At 39.5% G+C, this 25,768-nt stretch overlaps 1 protein-coding gene across 1 annotated transcript in view; it reads left to right on the top strand.

The window, feature by feature from the left end:
• Positions 1-25,768, top strand: part of OCA2 (OCA2 melanosomal transmembrane protein) — a 189,865-nt gene that overhangs the window by 43,948 nt on the left and 120,149 nt on the right. Inside the window, exons 3-9 of the mRNA XM_057404472.1 lie at positions 2,872-2,970; positions 3,565-3,753; positions 7,500-7,557; positions 8,539-8,611; positions 16,016-16,173; positions 17,657-17,739; positions 18,100-18,253. Coding sequence (XP_057260455.1) covers positions 2,872-2,970; positions 3,565-3,753; positions 7,500-7,557; positions 8,539-8,611; positions 16,016-16,173; positions 17,657-17,739; positions 18,100-18,253 — 814 coding nt within the window. The remainder of the gene's footprint in view (positions 1-2,871; positions 2,971-3,564; positions 3,754-7,499; positions 7,558-8,538; positions 8,612-16,015; positions 16,174-17,656; positions 17,740-18,099; positions 18,254-25,768) is intronic.

Here is a 25,768-nt window from a genome sequence, read left to right as displayed (position 1 = left end):
GGTTAGGGATAGGCTGGAGAGTATGGAACTCTGTCTGGGGACAGGTGGGCAGTCCACAGAGAGTTTGTGGGTCAGGGTTAAAGGGAATATAGGTATGGGAGACATTACTGTGGGGATCTGTTACAGACCACCTGATCAAGGAGAACCTGCGGATGAAGCACTCCATAGACAGATAGGAAAAGCCTCACGCTCGCAGGCCCTTGTCCTCATGGGGGACTTCAACCACCCTGACATCTGTTGGAAGGACGGTACGGCCCGACACAAGCAATCCAGGAGGTTCCTCGATTGTGTAGAAGACAACTTCCTTCTGCAAGTAATAGAGGAGCCGACAAGGAGAGGTGCCATGCTTGACCTCGTGCTCAGCAACAGGGAAGGGCTCGTTGGAAATGTGACGCTCCAGGGCAGCCTTGGATGCAGCGATCATGAGATGCTCGAATTTGAGATCCTCAGGACAGTGAGAAGAGCGTGCAGCAAGCTCACTGCCCTGGACTTCAAAAGAGCAGACTTTGACCTCTTCAGGAAGCTGCTTCGGAAGGTTCCATGGGATACAGCCCTAGAGGGCAGAGCGGCCCAAGACTGTTGGTTGATATTCAAGGATCACCTGCTGCAAGCTCAGGAGTGTTGCATCCCAACCAGAAGGAAGTGCAGCAGGAGGGCCAGGAGACCTCCTTGGATGGATAAGGAGCTCCTGAGGAAAATTCAATTGAAAAAAGAGGCTTATAATAAGTGGAAGCAAGGACAGGTGGCATGAGAAGAGCACAGGGATGTTGTCCGAGAAGCTAGGGACCAGGTTAGGAAAGCTAAGGCTCAGTCAGAATTAAACTTAGTTAGAGGTATTAAAGATAACAGGAAGGGATTCTACAGGTACATAGCAAATAAAAAACAGACTAAGGAGAATGTAGGCCCCCTCAGGAAGCTCTCGGGAGAAACTGGCTACCCTGGATTTGGAGAAGGCTGAGGTTCTGAATGACTTCTTTGCCTTGGTCTTCACTGCCAAAGGCTCTGACTGCACCACCCAAGTCTTGGAAGGCAGATGCAGGGACTGTGAGAATGAAGACCTTGCGCCCACTGTAGGAGAGGAACTGGTTCGAGACCATCTTAAAAATCTGAATGTGCACAAGTCCATGGGTCCTGATGAGATCCATCTGCGGGTCCTGAAGGAGCTGGCAAATGAAGTTGCGAAGCCACTGGCCATCATATTTGAGAAATCATGGCAGTCAGGTGAAGTTCCCGATGACTGGAAAAAGGGAAATATAACCCCCATTTTCAAGAAGGGGAAAATGGATGACCCGGGGAATTACAGACCAGTCAGTCTCACCTCTGTGCCTGGCAAAATCTTGGAGCAGATTCTCCTGGATGGCATGCTAAGGCACATGAAAAACAACAAGGTGCTTGGTGACAGCCAGCATGGCTTCACTAAGGGGAAATCCTGCCTGACCAATTTGGTGGCCTTCTATGATGGGGCTACAGAACTGATGGACAGGAGTAGAGCAGTTGATGTCGTCTACCTGGGTTTGTGCAAAGCGTTCGACACTGTCCCACATGACATCCTCGTCTCTAAATTGGAGAGACATCAATTTGATAGATGCACCACTCGGTGGATAAAGAACTGTCTGGATGGCCGCACGCAAAGAGTTGTGGTCAATGGCTCAATGTCCGGCTGGAGACCAGTAACGAGTGGTGTCCCTCAGGGATCAGTGTTGGGACCGGTCTTGTTCAACATCTTTGTCGCTGACATGGACAGTGGGATTGAGTGCGCCCTCAGCAAGTTTGCTGATGACACCAAGCTGTGTGGTTTGGTTGATACGCTGGAGGGAAGGAATGCCATCCAGAGGGACCTTGACACACTTGTGAGGTGGGCTGATGCCAACCTCATGAGGTTTAACCATGCCAAGTGCAAGGTCCTACACCTGGGTTGGAGCAATCCCAGGCACAGCTACAGGTTGGGCAGAGAATAGATTCAGAGCAGCCCTGAGGAGAAGGACTTGGGGTGCTGGTCGATGAGAAAATGAACATGAGCCTGCTTCAGTGTGTGCTTGCAGCCCAGAAAGCCAGCCTTATCCTGGGCTGCATGAAAAGGAGCGTGACCAGCAGGTCGAAGGAGGTGATCCTGCCCCTCTACTCTGCTCTCGTGAGACCTCACTTGGAGTACAATGTGCAGTTCTGGTGTCCTCAACATAAAAAGGACATGGAACTGTTGGAACAAGTCCAGAGAAGGGCCACGAGGATGATCAGGGGACTGGAGCACCTCCCGTATGAAGACAGGCTGAGGAAGTTGGGGCTGTTCAGCCTGGAGAAGAGAAGGCTGCATGGAGACCTCATAGCAGCCTTCCAGTATCTGAAGGGGGCCTTATAGAGATGCTGGGGAGGGACTCTTCATTAGGGGCTGTAGTGAAAGGACAAGGGGTAAAGGGTTAAATCTTAAACAGGGGAAGTTTAGGTTGGATATAAGAAGGAAATTCTTTCCTGTGAGGGTGGTGAGGCACTGGAATAGGTTGCCCAGGGAGGTTGTGAATGCTCCATCCCTGGCAGTGTTAACGCCAGGTTGCACGAGGCCTTGGGTGATATGATTTAGCGTTAGGTGTCCCTGCCCATGGCAGGGGGGCTGGAACTAGGTGATCTTAAGGTCCTTTCCAACCATAACGATTCTATGATTCTAAGTAGCATCCTCCATGACCGTAAGGAAGTAACTACCATGACTAGTTCAAGCTTAACGAAAACCTTGATTTAGGTGAACACCATTCTTGAAGAATATTTAGCTAGTTAGATGCTCTTGTGCCAAATATTATTTAGAACCGTAGTCAATCATTGTACTTCAGATTTACTGTTTTTATTGTGTTTAATTTTATCTTTTTTTTTTCTCCTTCAAAGGTATCACTTCAATTTTTCCAAATTATTCAGCTCAAGGTCAAAAAAAACTGGCTTTACAGAGAAGACACCACTACTGAAGGTTTCCTCAGAGGAAAATGGGTGAGGCACTTTCATTTCACTCAAAATATCTTTTTCTAAGCTCTCTTCTATTTAATTGTGCATGGTTCTTTCTTATATCCCAACACAAAACCTTCTGGGAAATAAAGTGAATAGCAGGGCTTGTAAACAGAGAATTACCCTGAATGACCTTGAGTGGAAAGAAATGGGGAAGGGAAAGATGTAAAGTCTGAGGTTAGAGAGATTGGAGAGCCCTAAGAATAGGCATCTGCAGGCTGTATGCTCTTATTTCCTCCATGTGGTGTTACATCAGGTACAGTGAAAGATACAGCAGAGCTATAGGAGGGATCCTTGTAGGGGATTTACACACCAAATCCTGAGGTACATCTGCTGGTGCGTTAGAGAGCTGGTTCTCCCAAGTGCACCTAAACATCACGGGGGCTTTGCTCTTTCTCCCAGTCTACCCAGCTGTGTCACCAAGGGGAGCTCAGTCTGTACTGCATAGATCTCTGTCAATCAATTTTTCCATTAAAATCTCTCAGTGACCCTGAGGATATGCAAGGTCAGGTACATCTACCACCTGTTAAGATAAACCACTGTTTTGTTTTGTTATGTTCCCCAAAAAATGTGTGACAGGTTGCAGTGCATGGCTCTTCATAATCCAGATTTTACCACAGATGACGACTCATGGGACAACAGCTCTGCAGAATTTGAGCAAAGTTTTCAACTGGGAAATGAAATTACATGCTTGTCCAGATCCGCTTCTTCTGAGCGATATGAAATCTTGGACAACCTTCATGTCAAGTTCAATTTATCAAAGATGAGGTCTGAATTCAAATATTAATTTACTTTTTTCCATTCTTTTTTTAAAATTTCTGCAGGGATTAGTTTTAAGTATAGATATCTAGAAAATCTTTTCTGCAAATTAATAAAATAACACTTCATGATTAGGGTGTATCTTGCCATTGACAGTTTTAAAATAAACCAGGTGAAATTGAATATAACCTCTACCTAATGATCAATAGTTCCTTGTTCTTCCAAGCATCAATCATAACACCTATTCTAAACTTGTAATTAAATGCCTTCTATATTGCTTCTAACATTTCTTTGAAACCATTCCTTAAAAACCCCTTGGTTGATTCCACAACTTTGTTTGGTGTTTTGTTGCTTTTATGAAATGCTTCACTTTAATTAAAGTATGTATCTAACACAGTCTTTCTGTAGCCGTTATAGTAGCTTTTCGCGTAGCTTTTTCAAAGCCCAAAATATAACTGATCATTTTCTATCATTAAGTACTTTAGTATTTTTCACTCTATACCTTAGTCTTTTACCTCATTTAGGCATGGAGGAAATTGAATCTGATAATGTATTAACAAGATACCAAAGTAATAAGAGGTTAAGGTCAAATTTTCTTGGGATATTTTTGCCTCAGATTTAACTGGCAAAACCTTTAATCTTGGATACTAATTCTCTGCCCCTTCCAGAGTTTTGATACTTTTTATTGGTTTGGTTTGGTCTCTGCAAATAACTTTGCAGATCTCCGTGTTGATCCACAGAGCCTTTCCAATGAGATGTCAGTGCATCTTTTCCCAATTTGTATTTTGTCTTCTCTAATCACTTCATGATTATTTTCCTCCTTCCATGAGCATGTGGAGTGCCACTCTCCTGCATTGCTGCTCAACAAATGGAGCAGGAGAATTTCCATGGCTGCAACTTGTGCAATATGAGCAGATGTGAAGAAGTCTGGCAGATGAGTTTCTTCACACTCATGGTAGATTTCCCTGGTATTTAATGGAACAAAGGCTTTGAGTGGGAGTGTAGAATCCATTGTTTCCAGTACAACATAGGTTTATAATGTGGGGAGTAGAGTGTTTTTCTGGCAGAACTTCCCTTGAAATATTTTCATTGCTATAGCGCAGCTTGTACATATGGGACCAGCTTTTTGGTTGTTGTAAATCAGCATAACTCTGCTGAGATAATAAATGGAGTTAAACTGCCTGACACCACCTGCAGACCAGACTAAAAGTCATTTGGTTTAGAACAGGGAGTGAAATCCTTCATAGATTTGTACTTCATGCATTTCCAACTTAAGTCAAATAGGACTGTGCTGGAGGCATATATCAGTGCAGGATCTGGCACAAGGTTTCTACTTGTATCACTGTGCCAGATTAGTGCTGTAGCAAGAGACAGATTGCAGGCCATGGGGGAGTCAAAGGCTGATCACTTCTCAACTGTAAGCTGTTAAAAGCGCTGCTTCCCTAATACAAAATGCCATGAAAACAAACAGATGGGAGGAACAAGGCTTTCTAAATTCTACATTTAATAAAGTGACCATTTTCAAAAGCTTTTTTTTTATTATACCTTGCCAGCTCCTTTAGATGAGTTTCCGTTATTTATAGCCAAGTGGTTATGAAATATAAAGCTTAAAATCAAGTTAATGTTGCTTCTTGTTTCAATAATAATAATAATAAAATTTCAAAATGCAAACAGAAAATATTAAGTACATTAAAACTAAACCAATCTGGTCTGGACTTTAGTAATTCATAACACAATAAATTTTCAAAAATACAAGAATAGAACTGTAATGTAGAAATAGGGACAATAGACAAGCAGGGTAGAGGATGCATGACTAAGCTGGCATTAGGTATTTTCTATAAATCATAGAATAGTTAGGGTTGGAAAGGACCTTAAGTTCCTTTAAGTTCCTCAAGTTCCAACCCCCCTGCCATGGGCAGGGACACCTCACACTAAACCATTTCACTCAAGGCTCTGTCCAACCTGGCCTTCAACACTGCCAGGGATGGATCATTCACAGCTTCCTTGGGCAACCCATTCCAGTGCCTCACCACTCTTACAGTAAAGAACTTCCTCCTTATATCCAATCTAAACTTCACCTCTTTAAGTTTTAACCCATTACCCCTTGCCCTATCACTACAGTCCCTAATGAAGAGTCCCTCCCCATCGTCCTTATAGGCCCCCTTCAGATACTGGAAGGCAAAGAAGCTATCAATTATGAAGTGCTGCTAAGGGTTTTGTTGTCATTCCTTTTTTTTCAAGCCTTTATTTTCTTCTTTCCCCTCCCCCCTTTTTTTTTTCAGTAGAGCAGGGGTACCTGGCATTTCTGGAAGTCACCTTACTGGTTTCCCTCCCCTCTTACTCTGTCTTCTCTAGATTTTCATACTATGCAAAAGTTTAAATAAAATTACAAGCACCTGTAGCCCCTTCCGATCTGTTTGCCTGTGGCAACACATTTTTATGATCTACTGGGTTTTTGTTCCTGCCTATTTGGAGAAATATAAAGAGGAAGTGATCTTTAAAAAACAATGTTTTTCAAAAATGGGTCTCCTGTCACTTATGTTGCTTTCAGTCAATGAACTTAATATAGGGAATTATTTCCACTGTGATTAAAAATTATTCCCAACTCTCTTCAGACTACTCTGATTTAATATTTTGTTCTAGAGCATCTGTCAATTTCAGTTATTTATTATACTGTTCCCTTTTCAACTGATTTATCTAGTAACTTGAAATTTTTTCCTTCCTGCTTGTCATCAGGCTTAAGTCAAACCTTACATTCATCATTCTGTCAGAAAAACAATGTTTGAATGTTCACTTAAAAAAAAAAATAAAAGGAATAAGAACATCAATACCTCCTATTAATGAAAAGATGTAATAAGGGCATATCACCAAAAAGAGTTCTGTAAATTAAGACATCTGTGTAGCATACTGTTGAGCAGCCAGAAAATAATTAGAGTTGCCTCTTATGGTAATATTAAAAAAGATGGCAATTTAAAAGTGCTAAATCTTAAGATGTATTATTTGAGAGCATGCATTTGCAACATCCACATTTTAATTTAATTTTAATTTAGAGTTATTTTTTCTTAACCCAGTAAGCTCTGACACTTCAGAAGATTTGAAGTCATTACGTCTCCAGAACTGGGTATTCCTTCAAAAGGCACAGACATTTTATGGAAAAAAATATCTAGTTTTGCTAGCTGTTTTATCTAGACATGCTCATGAAGTATATTTGGTTTAAAGAAGCACTATTACAACCAGAAGGTACTTAAAGCTGTCTAACTGTCTTTTCCCAATACTTTTCAGGATGTATGTTAGAAGTTCAATTTTTGGGGAACTCATTGATGACACCACCCCACTATGCAAAATGCTATGCTTTCTGCTTGGTCATGCCACCTCCCTGTGATGGCAATGCTCTTTTGCCTCCCTGGGAGCGACCAGTGTGGGCTGATGGGTCTCTGGATCTGTTGGTGGCTAGCAATAGCAGTGGAGAAGCAGCTCCAGCTCCTTGCACCTGCTCGTGCTGCAGCTTTCCTGAGGGGAAAACCTTCCTGTGCAATGAGACCCAGCTGGCAGCAAATCTGGGGCAAGAGCCTTTATAGTCCCTGAGGCTTCCCAAGCCCATGCTGACCCTGACTTATGTGTCCATACTCTGATGTGGTCTATTATCTCCCATAAATGCTTACCATGATGCTTCGGAAATGTCAGAGCTACTAAGAGAACAGAAAAGATTTGTTTGAAATTAGCAATATAATAAATTCATGTTTCTTATGTTTCAGATGCTGTCTAAAATTCCTAAAAGTTTCAGGCCTTTTTATCTTTGTAGTTGTTTGCTCTGTAAGTATTGGATTTGCAATCCTCCCCTGGCCCTCATTTCACAGAAACATAGAATCACAGAATCATTCTATTTCCTTAAAATTAGTTCAAAATGAGGTATGATGTGTTGTCTTAGCTAATAGAAAAATGTCTTGAGGGTGGGAGACAGATAGAAAAAAGATGAAAATATTGTTCAGGGCTTCATGCCTAATCACACCACTGTTTGGTGCACTAGCCACCACCCTGGACAATATGATAGTGTAAGAAGTTGAGACTGAGGAGGCAGCTGGCACTCAAATTTGTATGTTCTTTACGGTTCCTTGCTGAATTTAGGATGAGTCTATGAGTCTTCAGATACTGGCTAACACCTGAGGAATGTTCATAGGAATAGCTGTGCTGGGAGGATGCAACAGCACATGCAAAAGCTGGGAGGATGCAACAGCAATGGTAGTGCTCCATGGTGTTGAAGCTAGAAGGCCACAGGGAGGGAAGCTGTCCTCCCCTCCAGAATCTTCAAAATCAGCAAAATCTTAGACTGCAAGACTTGAGAAACATTTCAAAAGGTTGGAGTTTATGCCTTTAGCTCCTGCAAGGACATCCTTTTTGTCTTGGAGGGCTTCTGTATCAGAAAAAAAAAAAAAAAGAGGACAATCTATTGCCTCAGATGTGGGTGTTGCTTTCCAGATACATCCTTAAGATTACAGCTTTGTCCTAGGAGACGCTTGGATAAAATACATCAAATATTTGACTTTGGCAGTAAATTTACAAAAGGAATATTACTTATGTTTGTTAAGTATCCCAGGGCTCCTTTTTAGCTGTGGTGTAAACATACCTGAAAATACTGAAAACAATCTTACAATTTAATGTACAGATTGAAAGACTTTGTTTTAAGTATTTGAGATAATCTTTGAGATAATTATTTGAGATAATATTATTTGAGATAATATTTTTAAGTTTTTCAGTTTTTGTGTTATTAATGAATGTTTTTTATCCTTGCTCTAGATTTTATTTGTCACTTATCCAGATCAAGGTGTGTCCTGGCAGATGTTGGCTGTATCACCTCTGGAAAGTTTCTGTATCCTTCTTTCAAACCCCACAAAATTCAACTGAAGTTTCCTTGATAAACTGGTCGAACTAGGTGGGTGGTTGTTTTCTGTTTTACACCCTGAGAAAACTGGGTGTCCTCAGAACCTGGGCTTCACTGCGACTTGTCCTTTGATGCAGGCCACAGTCGTGCTCCCTATCCAAGTTATACTGACTGGCACCTGCCTGTGCACCCTGTGGTGCCCACACAGTCCTTATGTTCAGCTTGCATGAAGCCAAGAGTGTGGAAGTATCCCAGTGAAAGCTCCTATATATATGGTGTTGTACACCACCAGGGCTTTCGTGGCCCAGTCTGCCAAGGGAGAGGGTGTTGTTGGGTCTTTAAGTTCAAGTTTTAGTCAACTGTCATAACATAGCTTAGGGATTTCCTCTCTTTCAACAGATTTTGAGTTGGAACCATAGCTGCTGCATTGTACACACTGACTCTGCAACCATCTATTCCTTTTGTTTGTTTCAGGGAAGTGCTGATGGAATTGGGATTTGAGTTCAAACAGGTGTTCCTATATTTCACATTTATCTATCCTGTCAAGGTGCTTTGAGAAAAATAGGTGTCAGACAGTCAGAATACAGCATTCCCCTTTCTTACACAACAAATGTGAAGCTGAAGCTTCTTAATTTGTGTTATGTGTGTCGAAAACTGGATGTTCTGTCTCCTACCTGAAGTCACAGAGCTGAGATAAAATATGTGAGAGGCAAGCAAACCAGCAAAGCCATGCTTCATTTTCAGAGTGATATGGTAATTCAAGTAAGAACGGTCAAGGAGAAAGATTGCTGAATAAGGTTTGGAAAGGGCACCAGCAATTCTGAATGTCATCTCGCTCTTGCTGCCAGTCTTCATTCGCGCAGAAGTAAGCTCATGTGCTTGTCATCCACTTTGTTGGGTAGTGAAGGAAGTATTCAGCTTTTTGTCTAGGCTTGGATAAGATTAACCATTCACACAGCAATGTTGAATTTGTGATTTATGCTGGCTGACAGACTGAGGTATTCCCAGCAGACATTAAGTGCCACTACAAGAATTTCATGGTAGCCTGACAGGTGTGCTGCAGTAGTCCTTCTCACAAACACCTTAGAGGTTATAGTGTGAGACTGCTTTGGGTGGAAAATAAGTCTCTTAACTTATATGATGCCAAATTATACAAATTAACACCCTTTAACTCTTGCATATGCCCCAGAAGCTGTTAAGAAGTGCCGCACGGGTACTAACCTCTGTACTTTTTTCCGAGTTCATGTGCCCATGCATATCGATGTGTGTGTTATGTGATGCATCTGCATACATAAGAAAAATCAAAACAAAGTTAGAAAAATTTTTAAAAACCATATCAAGTGATCCCCTTTGGACTTCATGTCCTTTGTCATCCTGGTGTTACTTAGATATTTGTGGTTTTTCTGTCACACCCATTAGATCTCAGGCTTGCCCAGAGGCAGGGCATTCTGTTTCTGGTGTTGGGAGGGACCTGCATCAGCTGGTGTGGGGGTGACATCTTTTTAGCACTTTTTCACTTGCTCTAGTTCCCATTTGTTTATATTTCTACACCTTTATCTCTCTTCTGAATTTAGTCCAGCTGTTTTCTTTCCCATTATATGATTTTTTTATTAGCCCACTTGTATCTGTCTTTGCTTTGCCTATCCCCATGGGTACAAACCTGGCATACAGCACTGAGGTGTGTTGAGTGCAGTTTTTGAAAACAGTATTTTGCCTCCTGTGAATTAAGAGAAGCTTTTTGAGTTTCTAAGCTTGCTTTTCTTGCCTTTTTTTTTTTAATAGTGATTTCCCTATGGCACAAGATATAAATTCAGCACATTTAGTATAGTTTTTCAAAATAGTGGTAACAGTGTTCTTTCTTAACAACACTTAAGAATTAGTTTCTTAAAAGTTCTAACAGTCAGCTCTCTAGTGGCAGAAAAAAGTAAGTTTTGAAGCCTGGCTAGAGGACTCTTTCCTGCAAGAAGCAAGATTCAATGGCCCTATTGATGTAAATGTGTGAAGCTCTTTGTTTTTTGTTTTTTTTTCTCCTCAGATCTCATGCTTTAAGGTTGTATGTTAAGTGCAGAGCATCAATAATTAATAGGATGATGTGCCTTTGGAAAGTGGATTATAAAATGGAAGAAAATACATAGAGTGAATAAATTCCAGCATTCCTTAGTTTTAGTCACATGTACCTCTTTTAAAACATAAACATTTTTATTTTCTGTAACTGGCCATTCAAACCTTCAGGCACTTCTCTCCATTAACTGGTCGAACAAACTGATCAATCGAATAAGATATATTCATGTTCTTCCCCATAACTTACATTGGTTTCTAGGCTTGAAGAATCTTCTGAAATGCTAAATATTCTCCATGTTTGTTCCTTAATTTCTAATAACTTCTGCCATGATCTAAGCAAAATTTTATTTTTTTTCTTCAGCAGCAAGGAACAGACAGCTGGAGCAGAACTGTGCATTAACTTTTTGAATTGAACTAGGCTTTATGAAATTAGAAAGTAATGGGTATTTGTTGATGTTCTTAAGGAATTATGCAATCAAACTATATGCCATCACAGTTTTTTAAAGAAGTGTCTGTCTCCCTGATACAGTGCCTTTTTCTTCAACTGCACCTGACACAATTATTATTATTTTTACACTTCTCTATATTAGAAATATTTTCTTTTTACAAGAAAAAATAAAACTTCTTCCACTGCATTTCTGTGCAATGGGTTTCACACTTACCTTGTTGAGCTGTGAATTTCCATCTTTACTCTGTCCCTGGTGAGTGCTTCAATAACAATCTTGTGTTTCCCCCTCAGCCTCTGTACTTGTGCCAGTTCCTATTATAGGTGAGGGAAAGCTAGATCAGCCTAGGTGAAGCAATTTAATTTTCCCTTTTCAGACTGGTTTTCAGAACTTCCTTCTCTTGGACCTGAAACGTGATCATGAATGGGGAGTGAATTGTGAATTCTGAGCCTGGACAAGCAGCCTGCATTTTTACAAATACCTTTTAAAGCCTTTCACTCCTGATCTGGTTATTTGCTTTAAATGTTTGATATCTCCTCAGTAAAATGTTCGGAGCAAGGGCTGACATTTTGCAAGGTATACATTTGCGCAGCACCCAATCTGAAAGGCTCTTTACTCAATTGCTCTTTACATGCAAGACACAACTTAATGAAAATACATCATTTCAAGTCATGGCTGAACAGGTCTTTGATTAGTCCTAATCAGACAAACAAGAGATACCACATACGCTAGCCAGTGGCCATTGTCACTGACTTACCTCTCTCTTCAGTAGCTCTGAGGGATATCATCACATTCAGTTCAGGATTAAGATCTCAAACACAGAAATTAGAAGATGTATCTCAATAGCAGTAATATGTTGAATTTTTCTCATTTCATTTGGATTCACTGAAACTATTTAGAACAATTCCACATATGGAAGTTTATAGGGAGACTGAGCAGACATAAGATGACCCTATTATCAAATTCCTTCCTGAAGTTGCATGAGTTTGAATGATTGCTGCAACTGTGTTAATCGTGGAGCAAGAAAAGGTCACTAGGAAAACTTGTAATCATGCCATGACCATTAATGACACTGAAAATTACCATACCCACTCCCTGAACAAGTGTTATGTATAGAAATAAAGGCTGTGAAGCAAAGAATGTAGTCAGATGTTGTTAGACCCTTCAGCTTCCACAGAGGTTCTAAAGATGTGGTCTTCTCCAAGGGTGCCTAAGTTAACTTGACGAATGAAACAACCTCTCTAATACCTTTAGTTCTTTTCCCCTCTGATTTTTTTTTTTTTTCAATTTTTGTTTTGTAACTCTAGTTCTCTACTGTCAGATATTCCTCCATCATTTTTCCTTGCAGAATACATTTAAAAATCATTTATGTTTGTTGATGCTGTTGAAAATGTACTAAGCATTTTGGCCTGCAATGTTCAAGCTGCTAAGTAGATGAGTGAAGACCAGGACAACCTGCAAAGGAGGGCAAAGAAGCAGAATCTCAAGGTATATTGAGAAAATATTATAGAAAAGAGAGTTTATTAAGGACTCACAAAACTTCTAGAACTGATGGAACACAGAGAGAAAGGATGGATCCGATATAGACAAAAATGGAACCACATTGCTGACACTCCAAAAAGAAAAAAAAAATATTCTTCAGATGAGGAAACCAATAAATGCAGGAAAGCATGTGATTCAACTTGGTATATTGTGAAGGGATGACCTCATAAGCTACGAACAGGGATAGGACATCAAAAGAGAAAACTGCAGAGAGTGACGCAGAAATAACCTAAGTTAAGAACAACATGTAGAAATACATGCTAAGACCCATGCAAAATACCTTCTTTAAAATGGTAATATCCTAGAGAAACTAGCATGAGTGACCTGGTCATAAATCAGGTCAATAGTATATGGATACCTCAAAAACCTGGTGAAAAATCATCAGTAGACATAGTATTCTCAAGGTAAGTTTTACAGTAGGCAGAGTAAGGTATACAAGTAGGTGTTAAAGAAAGCATGAAGCCAGCCATCTGCATGCAAATATAACAGAATCTCTGTCAATCATGGCTTTTCAGCTAGCTCTATACATACTGAAATAATGACATGGTGGAGGGTAGAGCAGAGACTCAGTATTTAAGAAGTGACTAGTCCCAGGTATGCCTGACTCATCCCAGGCTCCCTTTATAGTTCATAGAGAGAACCAATGCTTTTCATGAATGATTCCTCTCATCTTTGTGTGGTAGTCTAAAATGAAGCAATGATTTCTGTCTTAACAGCACTCTCTTTTCAGTGATGTTAAGGGAGTAACCAACTCAGATGCGGATGTCCACAGTATGGAACTATAAACTGTAGTGAACAAATACCAATTCAAAATTTTAGCCACTGCATCCATTCTGTTGTGTTGGCTACATAAGCTAAAAAAATGTAAAGTGAACTGAGGTGATTCTCACACACTCTTCAGTACCTTCTAGGAGCAGCTAGTTAGAAAACCAAGATCAGAAAAAAACAGGTTTAACTCTGAGCAGTGGACCCAGTCTTGAGCCAGATGTAAATATAGACAGCCGCTGTGTAATGGTTCACAAAGCATACACAAAGGCAAATCCCTTGACAGGGTAATTCACAGCAGTAATATAATTTCAAGAATAGAACTACATAAAAATGAGGCAGCTTAGCTGAAGTGAAATAAAAAAATAAAAGCTCTGGCCGTAAATCTTGTCAGGGAGATTTTTTTGCTTTAGAGGCCCAAATTGGAGGCCGCATTACAAAAAAAGTTCAGAAAAGGCAAAAAGTCCCAGCAGAACAAAAGGGGATATTAGAAATAAAAAGATAGTTTTCCCACAAGTTAGTCACATCTGAGTGATTTAAATATAGAGGAAATCACATTCTGGCAATTTAAGGGAAATATAAAACCAAGATAAGGCAGAACAAAAACATTCTGAAAAGTAGCTTAATGAAAAAAAATTGCATTTTGATTCCTATAAGCGTGGCTGAAGCTTTCTCCTGGTTTATTTTGATTCCACCTTTCATAAAGGCTGTGATCTGCTGCAGTATAACAATGGAATTATGACAGAGTCTCTAAATATTGTTCGGAGAAAGATAACTCTGATGGGATTTCAGAGCCTCAATGCAGACTGGTGAATGACATTCAGTTCCACTTGCAAGCAAAGGAGAACCGGTTTTGCTAGGACTCTTTCTGATAATTTTATAAATGCACAGAAAGGAATGGAAAAACTTCTTAAGTATCTCTATCTTTGTAGGAAAAGAAGGAAGGAACCACTCTTCTTGAAAATAAGGTTTAATTCTTCCCCCCTTTAATTTTAAGCATCCTTTATAATAGCTCCTGAATGTGTCATCTAGGTAATTACAGGATTTATTTTAAAAGTATTGCTTAAAAGGAAGCTGCTCTAATTATGTGCACCTGAAGCTTTTAAAGACATAAATTACTGGCTACACTCCTAATAAAAGGCATACTGTCAAGAGGTGTCCCAAATCATCAGGTTAATGACTTTAGGTCAGCTGGCCTTTCAGAAGGTATAATTAATGTCTCTAGCTAAAGGTATAGCTATAGCTCCTGTGGAAATTAATATTATGTATTAATTAGGACACAGAAAAATGGTGATGCCAAAACACACTTAAAACTCTTCAGAACCAGAAAAGAACTGTTGTAATTTGTATTTATGCTTGCTAAGGGCTGTGCATCTAAATTGTCCTGACAAGAGGTGTCTCCTGAATTGTTGCATCCAAGGCTATTTTTTTATCTTTTCTGTGTGATTCCTTTAAGCAAATAGATGCTTGGGAGTTTCATTCTTAAGGAGTGGCATGTGTGACACTGGTGCTGAGTGGTCCGCTCACTGGGCTAAGTGGGGTGACAGTTAGATTACTTTGCAACATCATGAGATCTGGTAGGGTCTTTTTTGGGCTATTGTGACAGAAATCTTTTCTCTAGATTCAGTTCTGCTGAGAGTGTGGACAGACAAAGCTCTTTTAAAGATGAAAGACTCCTGCATGCATAATGTCACAAAGCTTTCCTAGCTGAGACTATATACTCCACCTCCCCGAAAAAGACTTGTCTACCATGGATGGCCCTACGGGGGCTCACTGGGAAGCAGGGCACAGTACTGCTTTGAGTCCCCTCTAACTACACTGTATTTTTAATTCTCCCATTAAAATCTCCTGAGTTCTGTGGACAAAAAATGACTTTCTGGAAAAATCCTTCTGGTAGGTATGATCTTGTATGGCTTTTTGTGGAATAGGTTCACTCTTTTTAGTGTGCTCCATTAAATGTCAGATGATAAAAGTGTTAAGATACTCCAACATGTGATTAAGTTGCATGCTTTCACCAGAACATGTATGTATTAAATGAAGTCTTTTCCTTTTTTAAGAGTTTTTATTTTCTTGGTGGTGCCTTGGCTTTCTATCTGGTGAGTAAAATTTTGACCAGAAAGCAAATCCTCTGGCATGAATAGGACATTGACTCTTGTTTAGTTTCCCCATGGTTGGAGCTTCCACATTGTTTTCCCCAATACAAATTCTATGATGTTTAAATTGCTGAGTTAATGATGCTGCCTTTCACGTGGCAAAACACTTAAAGAGGCTTAATTCTCTGCCTCTACAACGTATTTCTGTATACTAATTTAGATCTTGGTACATGTACAGCATCAGATAAAAACACTAGTGGTCTCAAAAAAAAAAAACAAACCTAGAAAAGGACAGAACCTGGCCAAAGCAATGCTTCTTGGTGAGGAAGTAGGTATCTATTTTGTTCTTTTCATAGTTTCTTAAGCATTTTAGCTGAAGAATATGTTTTTCAATATAAGTTGACTAATCTATATTTTTTGCTGATATTGCACAGCTTATACTAATTTTTTACTGGAAATTTACACCTTAACAACTTTATTAACAGCTATGAATCTGACCGATTTTCATGATTCTTCCCTGCTAAAGTTAGACATAGGAGGCCCATTTGTAGAAGATATAGCTGATGACCAAACAGAGGAGTACATTGTAGTACAAATCAGCCAGTCTGAAGATGCTGGATCAAGAAGGAGACACCAGCAGCAGGTGATGGTCTTTAAATTTTTGAGATGTTTTATCACTTGTATTTCCATCACCATTGTGCAAACTAAATTATTGTGCTTTTCGCTGCTGTGAGGTGTGTCAATGTCAGCATTAAAAAACTTGTTCTAATAAGAGTAAAGTTGCACATTCTTTTGTCTGTGTAGGATTTCCTTTAGCTTCCTATATTAAAATTTTGTAAAATTTATGCCCCTTGCCTGACACTTAGCATGGAAGTTCTTGTGTTTAAAATAGGCAATGTTTCAAAAGTTGTCTTAGAAAGAGAAATAAGTGCAAAGTGCCTTTTTGCACTCACTAAAATACATTTTCACATTTTATTGCAAATTCTTTTCTTAAATGTGTCACATTTATTTGCTTTATTTCTCTTAAGGCTTTCTCATTGTTGTTGTTTTCTAAAAAGTTCCTGCTCTTCTCTTCCAGATAACTTAGCAAAGGAGGATCTTTTACAGCCTGTCATTGTTTATCACTGAAAAATAAAAATAAGCTTCATCATTTAATAAATAACATTGACATACAAACAACTGCCTGCCATTCTGTTTACATGATGGGATAGCCTGCCTCTACCGGTGACAGCGCAGCTGAACAATGCCATCAATATTCCTGCTTTCACCCTATCTCATAGTCTACAGCAAAAGATTAGTCCCACTACCTCAACATGGCAAACAACACCATAATGACAATTACTCTTTAATCCGCACAACCCCACAATGAGGAGGCTGCTGTGACCTGTGCTGTCAGCAGCAATCCCCAAGCAGCCTTCATGCTGCTGTGGGGCAGCCAGTGGAGAGCTGGCTGCAGCAGCTCACCTCTGCTGGCATATCAGTGGAGGTCTTGACATGACTGAAGGAGTAGGTACCCAAGTTAACCTCCCCTGCTCGTCAGACACTTGTGTCAGATGTCCCAGGCTGGCTGATTAAGCTGTTTTTTATTGCACTTCGTAGCATATAGGGCCAGGACAGGCATAGGATTTAGGTCCTTGCGTGAATATCAGTGTGTAGTAATGAACAAAGTGTTTTTTTTTCTGAAGATATTTTTAATTTATTTTTTCTGGAAAATCAGCAAACAGTAATTTTGTTTATTGAAATTCTACCATGTCTGGGGGTATGACATTGCTCCTGGGCCTTTCATCATCTCTACCTTATGTATGTCAGTTTTCTTCCCAGGCAGTTTTTGGGAGTGAACCACATTGTTGCTTCTGAGTCTTAGGTGCTCCCTGTAGCCAATATAAAGTGTGATTTGGCATCCTGTCTCTCCTGCAACTCCTGGATGCATCTCTCACTTCATTGATTGAGTGAGGGAATGAGTTTGCTTCAATCAGGTGGATTAATTTAGACTGATGTGTGTTATGCCCTGTCCTAAATTCTCCTAATTGAACAGGACAGAGAACAAAAAGGAATAAAACCCTACAGCAGAGACATATCACTTTCACTGACTTTTGATATTGCAAAATGTACTTGATCTCTTTCAGGTGGCATACAACTGGTCTCTATCTTTAAGTTCAAGAAGAAATCAGCAAATCATCACAACAAGAACCTTTCAGATACCAAACAGGTTGGCTAAGAGAAACTGAGAAATGTTTCATTGAAATAGTAGTTTACTTAGACCTGACTGAAAAAATAGCTAATGTTTTAAAATAATCTACCACTGTCTGTTTCAGAGGAGCAGGAAAGGATGACATTTTGTGGCTTTTTAATGGATTTACAAGGCTGGTTTGTACTTTAGTTGCTTTCTAAACAATGCTATTTAGAGGTGTAGAATGAAAATGTTACGAAGTTGCTTGTGATTGTAAATGTACAACACATGCACAAATATTTATAGGTACTGAATATAAAATTAATGCATAAATAAAACTAATGCTATTATTTCATTCCAGAAATAAGCAAAACTTCTTTTTTTTCTTTCTTCCACCAGAGGCACCATCTTCATAAACATTCAAGCTTTCCTACAGGGGCCTGGAAGTGTTCCTCTCTCCATGAAGCATCAATATCTCCATGCAAATATAGAGGCACAAGTAACAATTGCGTCCATCATATTAGTAGGTGTCTACGTGCTGATCATACTGGAAGTAAGCCAGCTTTGTACTTTGATTTTATTTTTCCCCTACATTATAAATGGAGCATAAGGAAGGGTTTTATTGGTGGGTTTTAATGTACTTTTAATATATGTATGTGGATCCTTGGTGTACTATCTGTGTTGCTAGTGGCATGAATACGATATATGTGAGGAAATTGTTCTGAATTGTGACTAATTTTGGCAAGTTATATTAATGTTACAGTGATCTTGTGTATTTTTCTATTAGCATCTATTAGAATTTTAGCATTTTCACAGAATTATAATTTGGCTGTGAGAGTGAAAATTAGTCCAGGTTATAAAAGGAGTGTAAAACATCTTTTAAAGTGAATTCTTTTCCAAGATGATGACCAAAGTTTTTTTCTTTACCTTATTTCCTTCTCTAAGGCACTTCAAACTATGAATCTAGTGTACCTTTAAAAGGTTAAACTGAGCACGCTTTGTAATGAGTGACATTTAGAAATTCTTTTACTGTATTATTTTATGAGGAAATTGAATATGAGTTAACATGAAGAACTGAAAGGACAGGGAATTTTAAATATATATTGCAACTTCTTTCCAAAGCCTTGAGGTACCAAACACAATAAAAATGCATTGCATAAGCACTAAGGATGGAAAACTTGTCCCAAACAGCACAAAGCTCCAACTGACTTTTCTGAAATGAAAACACTGTCTGATTATCTTAAAACAAGATTGGAAGGAGAATGTTTTTTTATTATTTTTTTTTTAATTCATGTAAGCATCCAGTCTGTCAGTGAATTGTCCAAGTTGAATCACACCTGATTTACAGGAGTATGAAACAGAGAAGTGAATCAAATTAAGTCTTCAAGGTATTCCATTGCAAATATGTCCCAGCAGGCTCATTTTATTTCCACATTCCTTGTGTATTTTAACTATCCATCCTGTTAACAGCTGAAATTGTAGGTTGAACGCCTTTTAATCAAATATCAATAATGGGTACACAAAAAATGACAGATGCTTTAGACATTTAGATTATGTTCAGCAATAGTGATTTATTTATGAAGCTAAAAATGCCTCTACGTACTTTATAGATGAGCAAAGAGATATATTAAAAGTGTGGAGGGGGATTGGACTAGATTTTACTGTAAATATATGTAGGCATGCAGCACAGCACCAAAATAATCTTAATGCTTATAAATGCAGTTTTCAGCACCCCAAGTATGCAAACCTTTAAAAATTGCAAAAAAAAAATCAGTTTTTTAATGTATGTAAAAGGTGGTTTTGTGCTTCATCCTAGAAAGCTGCTTTGGAGCAATTTATGTGTAAAAGGAAATAAAGGCTTGAAACTGAAAAGCAAAGGCAAGCAAAGTATGTATTTCCCTGTAATTTCTAAGGAAAAGCTTTAAAACAGCTCTTTAGCTTATTGTTCCTGTGAAAAATCAAGAAAAAATTCTGTTGTAGGCAGAAAAAATATTTACTCAAATTCAAAGGTATAAATAGATACTTGTAAGTAAAATTTTAGAATTTTAAAATGTGAAAAGTCACCTTTTGCATCATGATATTATCTGTTTTCCCCATAACACCTGTAGGAATGACAAGTGCTACAACCAGAGTAAATTTTAAACTATGAATATATAAGCTTGAAATAACTGTCACAGAATCAGAACTTGACTGTTGTTTGGTTTCCTCAGAGATCTCTTGCAAGAGACTGATGTAAATGTTGTTAGACTATGTAATAGTAGTTTACCTTATATTCAATTCTTATAACTTTAGTGCCTGAAGTCCTGCTTTCTCAACACATTGCTCTCTCAACACGTTGCTCTCTCTATTCCATTAGCAGTTATCACTGTTACAGAAATCAATTGGTGTTGCTGTAGGAGAGATCTCTCATGGATTTTCATTCAGTGTTGCTGCTCTCCATCTTTTACCAGTTTTTATCATTTTCCTGTGTTTTATCGATTATTATTGGCAAAACGGGTTCAACCTCAGATGGTGTTGACATGCTAAACAAGGTTTAGAGCTATATTTTCGCATATTTTCTTACATTAATGAAGAAAGAAGCAGCACTTTTATCTGTTATGACTCACAAAAGCCACTTGAAAGTGTGCCTCTTGCTCCTCCTGCACAGCACTTTTCTCAGAACATGAACTGTAGATCTTGTGCCCACAACCTCCTCAACCCCACTGTCCTAATCTTTTAATCTTTCCTTCCCCTTCTCCTATTGCCCTTTTCTACCTTAGTCACCAGGGAGTGTGCAGAACAGACTGCAAAGGCTTCTGCCTCCTGCAGTTACAGATGATGGGAAAAGCTGGTGAAGTAAGAGGTTCCTGTTGGAAAATGAAGTACATTTACTGTGAACTGTAATTTTCTCAAAACTTTCACCACTGTAGAGACACAGAGTAAATTCTGCTTTGAGGCAGCTCTTTGCTTCGATGTTGGCATCAAATCCCCAGGAGGTCAATGCATGTCATGGGCCACTTGTCAGTGGAGAATTCTTATTGTCTCAGGGTACGCTGCTTTTCATAAAACACAGTACTTAATTTCTTCAGATGTTTATTTAAAGTGTTCTTTCTTTTGAAATGGATTGCATGTTACATATTCCTGAAATGCAAATTTCTGGTAAAAGAAGATGCCTTTTTCCCTCTTTGATTTCTAATGTGTTTTTTTTTAAGCTTACTACAAATGAGTATTTTCTTCAATCCAAGTCTGTCCCTTGAAATTTTGATATATTGCTTTTAACTTTCTTTAGATGGACATCTCTTAGTTACATTTTCTGTTTGAAATCTGTGGGTTTTGGTTTTTTTTTCCCCATGTAATCATCCTTTCCTTCAGTAAGTAGACATTCATTCTCTTGAAATTGATTTTTCTTTAAATATCAATAAGTTGCCTCTTTGCATTTCAGTCTTCTCTCCCCTGCCCTTCTCTTAGAGGAGAAAGGAGAAAAAACATCTGCTTCTTTTGTTATTTTTTAATTAATCTAAACTCTATTATTTTATAGACTTGTTGAAAACAAATATTTCATTTTGTTCTTGGAAGCCTACACAGCACAGGAAATTAATCCAAGTGCATGTTTAAAAGCAAGAAAAAAGTGTGCCAGGTTTACCTTTGTTGAACTCGGCTTTTACCATCTGACCCTTCAGGTTTACTGATAAACATAGTTAAGATTTGATATAAGCATGCTTTCACTTTGGTCTACAGGGACATGTGGTGTAAAGTGCTGATGTACAGAGTTCTGCGCTAATGTTGCTGTACTAAATTAGTTCACAATGTATTTCAAGATATGCTTTTTCTAGTTTTGATCCTCAAAACGCATAGCCTCTTTTGATTAAGAACTTAAAAAAGAAAGAACTTAGAAAATTTAATTTTTACATTTTTATGCTCCAAACATCTTTGTTCTTTCAGCTAAGAATGCACTTTGTCTTTTGCCTTCTTTTATTTCCATTCTTTTTCCAGCAAAGCCTTTTTCTATGTTTGTAACTAAAGAGACTCTTTATACCCCATTCACTCAGGTTCAGTAGGAAGTGGTGTATGATTTCTGGTGGTACAGCATAGACAAGTAAAAAGTAGAATGGATAAAATCTCATTGTTTCTTCTTTTCAGTACTGTAAGATAGCTTTGATTTTCTTCTTTTGCCTATATTTGTATACACAGAGAATAGGATAATATGCTCGTTATTCTGTTAATATTAAGAAGTTTTATTGGTAATTGGAAAAGTTTATTGAGTTGACAAAGCTCTTACTAGTAATTCTTAACTGCATATTTGCAGCTGTGTTGAAGCTACATTAATTAAAAATATGTAAGGAGGAATGTTAAAAATTTATTATTAAAGGACAGAGCTCATTAATTTGAATGATTGTGTGCTCTTGTCCCATGTTTTCCTTTAATAATATATTTATTTTGTGTTGTGGCTTAAAATGCAGTGTTAGCTGTTTATGATGCTTAAATGAGCCAGCAGAAACAAATAAGAAGGTAATGAGCTTTTTAAAGCTATTTTATAAAACATTTTATTTAGTTGGGAGAAAAGACAGAATAGTATTCATTTTATTAAATTAAGAAAAAATAAAAAAAAAGAAGCAATACTAGTAGCACATCAAATGGCAGAAAAGTGACACCAGCAAGTATCAGAAATTCTGTAAGAGCCTCCAGAGGGCTTGCTTAATCACCGGAGCTATCATTCAGTTTCATATCTTGTCTGGTAGGTAGGCCTGTGAATGATCTTGCCAGGATATTTCAAATGGCATTTTAATGATCTGACATCTTGAATAACATTTACATGTCTGTATTTCTCCTTAAAACAGAACTACTTGAAAGTGCAAGATCTGGCTTTAAAAGTTCTAGCTTTTTACTAGCATGAATTATTAGCCTATAATAATAATTTCTATTACTTTAATGGAAATAGAGAGTGTTGGTTTCTCTTCATATTACTTTTCTATTATTAACTAGCTTAAATTATGAATAAACATCTGCTAAGCTTAATTTCTTTAACTCAAAGCAGAGTGATTTTTAATAGCATCTAACCAGCAGAAATTAGCTGCAGACAGCAAAATTTAGATATGGTTCAGTCTGACCATTTTTCTACTATTGTGGGCTGGTTGAACCAATGTTTTCTCGCAGGAAGCATTTTTACAAATAAAATGTTTGTTATTACTGCTGTCTGTGTTCACACAGTCCAGTTTTTGCTTATTTCCAGTAATAAGGCTGTTTATCTGTACATGGAACATTATGCTTTGGAGAGGGAATAGGAAAACAGGAGAGATATTCACTGTTACACAAAATGTAATACTAAGTGATGGCAGTAGGCTAATCTTAAGGGAGAATTTTTCCAATGAGGAGTCACAGGAACTAATGATGTGCTTACTCAACATGGTTTGTCACTTCCCATCCATTCTCCTATTGATCTGTCTTTAAATATAGACAGAGTGTGGATTAGAGTGTTCCCTCCAGCACATATATCCTATGAAGAGATTGGTAGCAAAGGGACAGAAGAAAATCCATGGTGTTTATTGGAAAATACTGTAAAAAAGAAAATTGTAGCTGCTGCTCTCCCTGAATTTTGTGGTGGATATAATATCCCTGCTGCTATTGCTTTCATTTGTGCTAGGATGGAAAAATTGTGAAGAGGAATTAAAACGCTGCTGCAGGAGTCAACAGAAAATTAGGGTAGGATTATCAGAACAAAACTATCTATCCTCCTCAGTGAAGAGTCTGAGCCACACCTCACTGGGCAAGAAGAGCTCAAGATCAGAGCATCCCGACATGTAGGAAGTCAAGGAAGAGGGCCAGGAGACCTGCGTGGCTAAATAGGGAATTGCTGGGTATGCTCAAGTGGAAGAGGAGAGTTTACAGGTCATGGAAGGAGGGGCTGGCCACTTGGGAGGAATATAAGGCTGCTGCTAGAGGATGTAGGAAGGCAGCTAGGATGACTAAGGCCTCCTTAGAATTAAATCTGGCGAGAGGGGTCAAGGACAGCAAAAAGAGCTTTTTCAAATACATGGCAGATAAAACTAACACCAGAGGCAATGTAGGCCCACTGATGAACGGGATGGGTGCCCTGGTGACAGAAGATACAGAGATGGCAGAGTTATTGAATGCCTTCTTTGTCTCTGTCTACTCTGCTGCAGGCAGTCCTGAAGAGCCCTGTACCCCTGAGACCTTAGACGAAGTCAGGTCAACGGAGCGGTTTGCCTTAGTCGATGAGGAATGGGTTAGAGACCAGTTGAGCAATCTGGACATCCATAAATCCATGGGTCCAGATGGGATGCACTCGCGGGTGCTGAGGGAACTGGCGGAAGTCATTGCTAGACCACTCTCCATCATCTTTACCAAGTCTTGGGAAACGGGAGAGGTGCCTGAGGACTGGAGGAAAGCAAATGTCACTCCAGTCTTCAAAAAGGGCAAGAAGGAGGACCTGGGTAACTGTAGACCGGTCAGCCTCACCTCCATCCCTGGGAAAGTGATGGAACACCTTATCCTTGGTGCCATCTTAAGGCATATCAAGGATAAGAGGGTTATGAGGGGCAGTCAACATGGCTTCACCAAGGGGAAATCATGCTTGACCAATCTCTTAGCCTTTTATGAGGAAATAACACGGTGGATGGATGATGGCAGAGCGGTGGATGTGGTCTACCTTGACTTCAGCAAAGCATTTGACACAGTCTCTCACAGCATCCTCACAGCTAAATTGAGGAAGTGTGGTCTGGATGATCAGGCAGTGAGGTGGACTGTGAACTGGCTGAAGGAGAGAAGCCAGAGAGTTGTAGTCTATGGGGCGGAGTCTAGTTGGAGGCCTGTAACTAGTAGAGTGCCTCAAGAGTCAGTACTGGGACCAGTATTATTTAATATATTCATCAATGATTTAGATGAGGGAATTGAGTGTACTGTCAGCAAGTTTGCTGATGACACTAAGCTGGGAGGAGTGGCTGACAGGCCAGAAGGCTGTGCTGCCATCCAGCGAGACCTGGACAGGCTGGAGAGTTGGGCAGGGAATAACTTGATGAAATATAACAAGGGAAAGTGTAGAGTCCTGCATCTGGGCAGGAACAACCCCAGGTTCCAGTATAGGTTGGGGAACGACCTGTTAGAGAGCAGTGTAGGGGAGAGGGACCTGGGGGTCCTAGTGGACGACAGGATGACCGTGAGCCAACACTGTGCCCTTGTGGCCAAGAAGGCCAATGGCATCCTGGGGTGTATTAGAAGGGGGTGGTTAGTAGGTCGAGAGAGGTCCTCCTTCCCCTCTACTCTGCCCTGGTGAGACCGCATCTGGAATATTGTGTCCAGTTCTGGGCCCCTCAGTTCAAGAAGGACAGGGAGCTGCTGGAGAGAGTCCAGCGCAGGGCAAAACACAGCACTGCACCAGCTAGCACAAAGGAAAAAAAAAACAAACATGACTGCTACTGCTGAACCCAGGACAGATGATTAAGGGAGTGGAGCATCTCCCTTATGAGGAAAGCCTGAGGGAGCTGGGTCTCTATAGTTTAGGGAAGAGGAGACTGAGGGGTGACCTTATTAGTGTATGTAAATATATAAAGGGGGAGTGTCACGAGGATGGAGCCAGGCTCTACTCAGTGGCAAACAATGATAGGACAAGGGGTAATGGGTACAAACTGGAACACAAGAGGTTCCACTTAAACTTGAGAAGAAACTTCTTCTCAGTGAGGGTGACGGAACACTGGAACAGGCTGCCCAGGGAGGTTGTGGAGTCTCCTTCCCTGCAGACATTCAAAACCCGCTTGGACACATTCCTGTGTAACCTTATCTAGGTGTTCCTGCTCCGGCAGGGGGATTGGACTAGATGATCTTTTGAGGTCCCTTCCAATCTCTAGAATACTGTGAAACTGTGAATAAAAGTTTGCCCTTAGTTGCCCCTCTGTCTGGGGATGAGAGGGAGCAAAACTGCATAAGATTGGGGCAGAAAGGGAAAGCCGGTGCCCCTGGGTGTGCTGGCCAGCTTCTGGGAGGCAAGGATGCTCTCCTGCACACTTTTCCTTCCTTGAGAGACTACTGTCCTGACCTGGGAAGAGAGAAGGCTGCCTTGATATTGTCTTGGTTA

Source organism: Pezoporus wallicus, unplaced genomic scaffold (assembly GCF_028554395.1).
Source record: "Pezoporus wallicus isolate ANWC-B61680 ecotype Strahan unplaced genomic scaffold, APGP_CSIRO_Pwel_v1 contig_5787, whole genome shotgun sequence".
Taxonomy (NCBI): Eukaryota; Metazoa; Chordata; class Aves; order Psittaciformes; family Psittacidae; genus Pezoporus; species Pezoporus wallicus.
The sequence above is the reverse complement of the archived record's forward strand: the minus strand, read 5'-3'. Positions and strand labels throughout refer to the sequence as shown.